The sequence below is a fragment of the Vulpes vulpes genome, chromosome 13 (assembly GCF_048418805.1).
Source record: "Vulpes vulpes isolate BD-2025 chromosome 13, VulVul3, whole genome shotgun sequence".
In the NCBI taxonomy this organism is placed as follows: Eukaryota; Metazoa; Chordata; class Mammalia; order Carnivora; family Canidae; genus Vulpes; species Vulpes vulpes.
The window spans coordinates 116,985,991-116,993,921 of record NC_132792.1 but is presented as its reverse complement, the minus strand read 5'-3'; the positions used below and the strand labels follow the sequence as shown (position 1 = coordinate 116,993,921).

The 7,931-nt window shown below is 46.3% G+C and overlaps 1 protein-coding gene and 1 non-coding gene across 2 annotated transcripts; one reads left to right on the top strand and one right to left on the bottom strand.

The window, feature by feature from the left end:
• Positions 1–638: 638 nt before the first annotated feature.
• On the bottom strand, positions 639–710 carry TRNAM-CAU (transfer RNA methionine (anticodon CAU)). Its single transcript has one exon. It is a non-coding gene; the product is annotated as a tRNA-Met (tRNA).
• A 203-nt stretch (positions 711–913) lies between these two features.
• Positions 914–7,892, top strand: ILF2 (interleukin enhancer binding factor 2). The gene is made up of 14 exons (XM_025997101.2): positions 914–1,042; positions 1,269–1,328; positions 1,421–1,463; positions 1,804–1,908; positions 2,183–2,260; positions 3,055–3,157; positions 3,747–3,812; positions 5,247–5,363; positions 5,844–5,922; positions 6,207–6,294; positions 6,692–6,753; positions 6,829–6,943; positions 7,154–7,244; positions 7,394–7,892. Exons 1-14 carry the CDS (start codon positions 1,038–1,040, stop codon positions 7,552–7,554), a joined length of 1,173 nt encoding a protein of 390 aa, XP_025852886.1. The 5' UTR covers positions 914–1,037; the 3' UTR covers positions 7,555–7,892.
• The last annotated feature ends 39 nt before the right edge of the window (positions 7,893–7,931 follow it).

The window sequence follows — 7,931 nt, the reverse complement described above, 5'->3', positions numbered from 1 at the left end:
AGAAAGGACCCGGGAGGGACCGGCTGCCCGCGACCCGGGGGCGGGAGAAAGAGCGCCTGCCTATGCGCGCTGGGAGCCACCTGGCGGGGGTGGGGGGCAGGTGCCCAGGGGGTCGCGGAGGGAGGGGAACCTGGGGGAGCGAGACCTTCCCCAGGCGACTCGGGTTCCTCCTCCTCGGCAGCCTCCCCTCATCGCTTTTTCTGAACTTTTTTTTTTTTTAAGATTTTATTTATTAATGAGAGACGCACACAGAGAGGCAGAGACACAGGCAGAGGGAGAAGCAGGCTCCAGGCAAGGAGCTTGATGCGGGAATACATATAAGGACCCCCGACATCACACCTTGAGCCACCCAGGTGCCCCTGAAGGGTCTTTCAAAGGCTGCCTCGGTTTCTCCTTTAGTCTAACCCGTTGTCATCAGGGCTTTCCGTCTGATAGTCTGATCGGCTTCTCTTGCCTCAGGTTCCCGCCTTCGGTGAGCCCCGCCCAGGCGTGTAGCGTTGCCTGAAATCCCTTCCCATCCCCTTCACTGCATTTTGGCAAAAACGGTTCTAAAGGCTGCATTTTTGAGGGAGGAAAAGGTGATTGTAAGCACTGAAAGGACGTGTAGCCCCCAAGTTTTAAAAAGATATGGCACCTCATAGCAGAGGATGGTTTCGATCCATCGACCTCTGGGTTATGGGCCCAGCACGCTTCCGCTGCGCCACTCTGCTACTGCTGTTGTTGCTCTTTCAGCGTCCTAGACAAGCTCTGTCCAGTCATCTTTGCACCGCGCCACCTAGTGCCTGGCTTAAAAAAAAAAAAAGGTTGTTACTGTGAAATCTGTTCTTATTGGCTAATTTCTGACACACCAAGGCGCTTCTTATTGGCTCGCAGGCCGGTCTACGAAAATAAGCCAATGGGCATTAGCGGCGGCGTAGAGCTGGGGCCAATCGGGCCAGAGTTTGTTGGGACGCTCCGGCCAGCCGCGTCTCTGGTGTCTGCTCCTCGGAGGCGAGGGGCGGTTAGGGTGGCTTCCATTGTTCGGGGCTTAGGGCGCCATGAGGTAAGGGCCGGGGCGGGAAGGCGGCGGGCGGAGCCCAGGGGCCGAGGATTGGGCCGGCCGAGGGCGGCGGGCGGACTGGCCTTGACCTGGGGCGACGGCTCGGGGAATCCCGGGGTGTACGTCCCCCGGACGCGCGGTTGGAGCCCGGGCCCTGGGAGCGGGGAGCTCGGCGCGGTGGCGGTGCCTTGGACGCAGTGAAGACCTCCGGGAATGTCTGCCTTCCTAGGGGTGACCGAGGACGAGGGCGCGGCGGGCGCTTCGGGTCCCGAGGAGGCCCAGGAGGCGGGTGAGTGCCGGTCCCCAGTGCCCGCCAGCCAGAGGCACCGCTCGCGGTGAGAGTTGGCTGAGGAGTAACGGGGATCCCTTTTCCTCTTTCAGGTTCCGGCCGTTTGTGCCACATATTCCATTTGATTTCTATCTGGTGAGTAAGTGGCTCCTTTTGAGCCTCGTTGACCTCGAGTGCCCTGGAACCCCGTGCCTCGCTGCGGGTGCGCGGGGTTCACGGGGAGCTCGGGCCTGCAGGAAGCAGCAGGGTTTCGGGTCGCCTGCAAAGCCCGTGTGCTCACGGGGCTCCTGTGGGCGCTAACAGGACTGTGGTCTCTGCTCGGGATGATGAATGCCCTCTTTGGTATATCTGTTTCTGTAGCGCAATGAGAACTTAAACGATGGCTGGTCCTTCCAGCAAGTACTCTGGTTTGAGTACCTTAACGAGTAAAAACAAGTATTTTTGGTAAATAGCATGTCGTTTCTTTGTGCCTTAGTGTGAGATGGCTTTCCCCCGGGTCAAGCCAGCCCCTGACGAAACTTCGTTCAGTGAAGCCTTGCTGAAGAGGAATCAGGACCTTGCTCCTAATTCTGCTGAACAGGTCTACTCCTTGGGCTTTCTCCCCGAGATTTCTCTAAAAACCTCCCACCCAGGTTGCTGTTACCAGAGCCTATACTCCGCAGAGGCTCAGCTGATCTCATTTCTCACTGTGGGTACAGGGAGTCACAAGATTATATCAACAGATTCCATGTGCATTTATGTTTTTATTCAGGGATGCATCTTTAGGTCAAAAAGTTACGGAAAAATACCCCAACTCTGAGAAGTTGCTTATAATTTTTCACTTTAGGGTATCTTTGTTTCCTGCTGTTTTTCAGGCATCTATCCTTTCTCTGGTGACAAAAATCAACAATGTGATTGACAATTTGATTGTGGCTCCAGGGACATTCGAAGTGGTGAGTTTTAGTGATTTAATCATTGGAAAGGGCAGCCTTAGTGGTGTGGGTAGTGTTTCCTTTGTTCCTCCTGTCTCTTAAGTCTTCAGTTACTTATTCACCAAAGCCAAGCCTAAGATGGGAAGGAAAGTACAGTGGGATCCCTTTGTGGTGGTGATCTTGGGGACAAGACTTGTATCAGTGTTACCAGCTAGCCGTGTATTAGGCTCTTCATGTGGTGGATTGATTGATTGGTTGATAGATTATTTTAAAGATTCTATCTATCTATCTATCTATCTATCTATCTATCTATCTATCTATCTATCTATCATCTATCTATCAGAGGGAGGGAGAGAGAGAGGCAGAGACACAGGCAGAGGGAGAAGCAGGGTCCCTGCAGGGAGCCTGATGTGAGACTAGATCCTAGAACCCTGGGATCTTGCCCTGAGCCACAGGCAGAGGCTAAACCACTGAGCTACCCAGGCATCCCCATGTGGTGATTTTATGATTTGACTTCTGCTACTTCTAAACCTGGGTAATAATTGTGTTGTAATTGAGTTCTGAGAAGGACTAGGCAGTCCTTTATTAATTTTAAGGTTTTATTACTTATTTGAGAGTAAGCACGTGTGGATTGGGGGGGGGGCAAGGAAGAGGGACAAGCAGAATCCCTGCTGAGCCGGGAGCCTGACTGATCCCAGGACCCCAAGACCACCACTGGAGCCAAAGTCAGACTCAGACATTTAACTGACTGAGCCACCCAGGCCCCTCTAGATAGTCTTTTTCACTTCTGCATCTCCCAATCCCTTTTCCAACAGCAAATTGAAGAAGTGCGACAGGTGGGATCCTATAAAAAAGGAACAATGACTACAGGACACAATGTGGCTGACCTGGTGGTAATCCTAAAGATTCTGCCAACATGTGAGTGCATCTCTTTCTGGCCACAGGAGCAGAAAGTTGAGTTTGAGGCATAGGTGTCTTCAAAGCCCAAATTTCTTGTGAGAAAGGTCATTTTTTAACGTGTGTTGGGGTAATAAGGGACAAAGTCTGGACTGTGTGTCTGAAAGAACGTATGGCTGTTACTAAAGGGTAGTGTTTCTCAATTGGTGATTTTTTTCTTCCATGGACTATTTGGCAGTGTCTAGACACAGTTTGGGCTACTGGCAATAAAGGAATAGAGATCAGGGATGATGCTAAGCATCCTACAGTGCATAGGACATGTTCTGCCCTTCAGCCCTCAAAGAATTATCCAGCCCCAAATGGCATTTGTGCCACTGATGAGAAACCCTACTATAAAAAAAAAGGGTGTGGGTGTAGGAGGTATCCTGTTCCCTGAGTCTTCCAGTTTTTGTGTTCAGGTGCTAGTTTCCCTTGTAAAAGTGTTAATTCTTGCTTACCTTTGCTCCAGCCTTGCCTGTGGGGCAGAAATCAGAGTGTGGAGTGGTATAGACATGTATAGAATGTCTAGAAATCATTATAATATTCATGATGTCCTTTTCTCTCAATCTAGTGGAAGCTGTTGCTGCCCTAGGGAACAAAGTTGTGGAAAGCCTGAGAGCACAGGATCCTTCTGAAGGTTTGAGTTTGTTGCTGAACATGTATTTAATGGTCATAGGAGGCAGGTCTGTAACTACAAGGACACTTTTAATAAAGCCAGATCAGGCTAGAAGGAGGAGTGAATGCAGAGTTCAGTGTTGGGGAAATTTTTGCCACTGATCTCCAGTGTTTAAGATCCTGTTCATCTCTTTTACTTTTATATATATATATATATGATTATTTTTTAAAGACTTTATTTACTTGACAGCTCAAGTGCACCCACACATGCATAAGGAGGGAGGGGGAGGGGCAGAGGGCCAGGGAGAAGTAGGCTGGATCCCAGGACTCTGGGATCCTGCCCTGAGCTGAAGGCAGATGCTTAACTGAGCCACCCAGGCAGCCCTAGTTGTTTTTTTTTTTTTTTTTTTCTTTTTAAGATTTTATCTATTTAGAGAGAGCAGGAGGAGGAACAGAGGGACAAGCTGATTACGTGCAGAGTGGAGAGCCAGATGCAGGCCTCCATCCCACAACTCTGAGATCATGACCTGAGCTAAAATTAAGAGTAAGACACGTAACCTGAGCCGCCCAGGCGCTCCTGCTTTTTATGTTTTTTATTATTTTATTAAAATATTTAGGGCAGCCCCAGTGGCCCAGTGGTTTGGCACTGCCTTCAGGCCAGGGCCTGGTTCTAGAGACCCGGGATCGAGTCCCACGTGGGGCTCCCTGCATGGAGCCTGCTTCTCCCTCTGCCTGTATCTGCTTCTCTGTCTCAGTGTCTGTCATGAATAAATAAATAAAATCTTTATTTTATTTATTTATTTATTTATTTATTTTTTTTAAAATAAAATCTTTAAAAAAATAAATATTTATTCATGAGAGAGACAGAGAGGGAAGCAGGCTCCATGCAGGGAGCCCGATGTGGGACTCAATCCTGAGACTTCAGGATCACGACCTGAGCCAAAGGCAGACACTCAACCACGGAGTCACCCAGGTGCCCCCCCCTTTTTTTTTTTTTTTTAAGTTTATTTAAGTAAGCTTTACACCCAACATGGAGTTTGAACTCATACTCTAAAGATCAAGATTCCCATGTTCTACTAATTGAGCCAGCCAGGTCCCCCATCTCTGTTACTTTAAAAATTGTATTCTGAATCCTCATTCTGGACTCTTGCAATTTTTTTTTAACGTTTTTATTTATTTTATTTGAGTGAGAGTTCCTTCACAGAGAAGAAGGAGCAGAGGGGGAGGGAGAGGGACAAGCAGACTCTGCTCAGTGCAGAGCCAACACGGGGCTTAATCTCATGACAGATCAGGACCTGAGCCAAAACCAAGAGCCAAAAGCCCAGTAGACTGTCCCCCAGGTGCCCCTGAACTCTTGCTGTTTTTAAAAACCTATCTGTTCCCTTATTCCCACTGTAGATTTATCTCTGGTCATGTAAAGGAAATAGGAAAGTTATAGTCTTTTACTTTCTTTCAGTTTTAACCATGCTTACCAATGAAACTGGCTTTGAGATCAGTTCTTCTGATGCTACAGTGAAGATTCTCATTACAACAGTGCCACCCAATCTCCGAAAACTGGACCCAGAACTCCATTGTTAGTTCTTTTTTTTCCGTTGCTGGGATAGTTGGGGGAAATTCAAAACATGGTATATAAGATTGCATTTGAGTTTACTTATTAGCTTGTTGCTATTCCATGTGAAACCTTCTGGACCTAAATTGACCCCTAGACTTTCCCTCTGGAATTTGGAGACTGTTTTACCAGGTTGTTAGTGAAACTGTCAAATGGGATAGCCAAGAAAGCAACTGGAGTGCAGGACTTAAGGATTGAGGAAATATTTATGGAGGTTGTAGGCTCTCTGGGAAAGTGGTAGATCTTGCATGCTTATAAATTTGGTTTGGGGGAGGAATAGTGATTTTTGGACAAGTGATTCGCTAATCTGAGAAACATGGGGTGGTTTAAGAAGTTAGGAAGTTACCCTGTCTCCTTCCAAGATTTTGAACTATGCTAATGGGGTCGAATTGCTCACTTAATAACAGGAGTGTTTCATCGTGGCTTGTTGTATTTGTCTTATAGTGGATATCAAGGTGTTGCAGAGTGCCTTAGCAGCCATCAGACATGCCCGCTGGTTTGAGGAAAATGCTTCTCAGTCCACGTGAGTCCTTATTTGAGTTAAAATAATCTAATCCTTCTAATTGTATTAGTAATAAGTAGTAGCAAGATCTCCCATACTGCCTCTCTCAGAACTTTTTTGGGTATAATTTGTTAGGGTTTTTTTTTTTTTCTTTTCTTTTCTTTTTTTTTTTTAAACTTTAAGTAAACAAATTTAGATTGAGAGAAACAGAATGTATAGTTTTGGAAGTAGCATTAGCTCTCTACCTCAGGGATGGAAATACATGATCTTACTACTTTTAATGCCTGGGTCCCTCTTATCTTCAGAGTTAAAGTTCTCATTAGACTGCTGAAGGACCTGAGGATTCGTTTTCCTGGGTTTGAGCCACTCACACCCTGGATCCTTGACCTACTCGTAAGTTAACAAGGGCAGTTGGGAGTTTCTGATCATCCCTCTTTAACAGTAGTTATTCTGAAACCTATCAGGGTCTGAAATTTGGTGAATCTGAAAATAAATTTTCGTGGTGGACAAGTAATCCAGTAAATACTCAAATGTTTATTAATTACTGTTGGGTTTTTGGAATATTCAGTTGAAGGAGTAATTGATGCCACTATGCCTTTTCGTTACTGATGTCATTTTAGTAATGTGATAATGGAAGGAAGTTACTGAAGGAGCAACCATTTCATAATTGCTTCTCAACATTGTAGCTAGGCCGTAGTAACCAGTTTTCTCTGTGATGATTTGGGGTTTCAGTTTGCTTGGCTAGATTTGTCCTGTTTATAGGACACCAACCAGATTGTTTATTTTTCAGGGGCACTATGCTGTGATGAACAATCCCACCAGACAGCCTTTGGCCCTAAATGTGGCATACAGGTATAACATGCTGCTTTGGGTCTGGGGCTGGATATATGTGGTCTTGTCTGTTCTTTCAATGTTCTTGTGTTTCAGGCGTTGCTTACAGATTCTGGCTGCAGGACTGTTCTTGCCAGGGTCAGTGGGAATCACTGACCCCTGTGAAAGTGGCAACTTTAGAGTACACACAGTCATGACTCTGGAACAACAGGTATTTGGACGGCTCAGATACAGTCTGTTGTGACCCACTTTTGAATCTCCAGGTCAGAAGGCAAAGGGAATGTCTTTAGGGGTCAGGATTTGGGGGTTCTCAGACTTTGGTCTTGAAATTAAAGTTGTCTTCATCTTTATTTTCATGAGAATGTTCGTCAGGTAAGTTATTTTGATTCACCTTGTTTACCCTCACTTGGTTCTCCTTCAGGACATGGTGTGCTATACAGCTCAGACTCTGGTCCGTATCCTCTCACATGGTGGTTTTCGGAAGATTCTTGGCCAGGAGGGTGATGCCAGCTGTGAGTGATCACTGCATCAAGGGTTGTTAATGCTACTCTGTGGTCTGTAAAGCAGCACTGCACTACTCAGATAGTCTTGGTATTTCCACTGTGTAGATCACTAATTGTATGCTGGGCTACTTGGCCTGAAATCACTTTTTCTTTTCTAGATCTTGCTTCTGAAATATCTACCTGGGATGGAGTGATAGTGACACCTTCAGAAAAAGCTTATGAGAAGCCACCAGAGAAGAAGGAAGGAGAAGAAGAGGAGGAGAATACAGAAGAACCACCTCAAGGAGAGGAAGAGGAAAGCATGGAGACTCAAGAGTGACCTTCCTTTCTCTTCACCCCCTTTCTTGTCCAAGGGGAAGACTGCAGCCTAAGTTAACTGCTCCTGGCTTTAATAAGGGGGCATTTTTGAGGGATAGGGGAGACAGGAAGTGTCATTCCACTGGGTTCTGATTGGCTCAGTAGCCAGAAGTCTTCCATTTTTGACCTATGCCATCCATGTATAGTGAAACAATACCAGCTTTTCTCCTAAGACTTCAGAAAACCCAGTTCTTGAAAACCTCTCCAACCAGTACTTTGTTGTTGAAATGTTGTGAACTGTTAAGTGTCTGGATTTTTTTTTTTTTTCTAAGAAAAATGATTAAAATACTTCCTAGTAGGGCTCTTGGGTCTTGTTTTTCCTTGGCATCTGGCAACTTT

Bases quoted from the DNA above. Each gene is read 5' to 3' on its own strand.
- ILF2 (XM_025997101.2), top strand. The intron at 1,329-1,420 runs GTGAGTGCCGGT...TTCCTCTTTCAG, and splicing joins CGAGGAGGCCCAGGAGGCGG to GTTCCGGCCGTTTGTGCCAC. The intron at 3,158-3,746 runs GTGAGTGCATCT...CTCTCAATCTAG, and splicing joins CCTAAAGATTCTGCCAACAT to TGGAAGCTGTTGCTGCCCTA.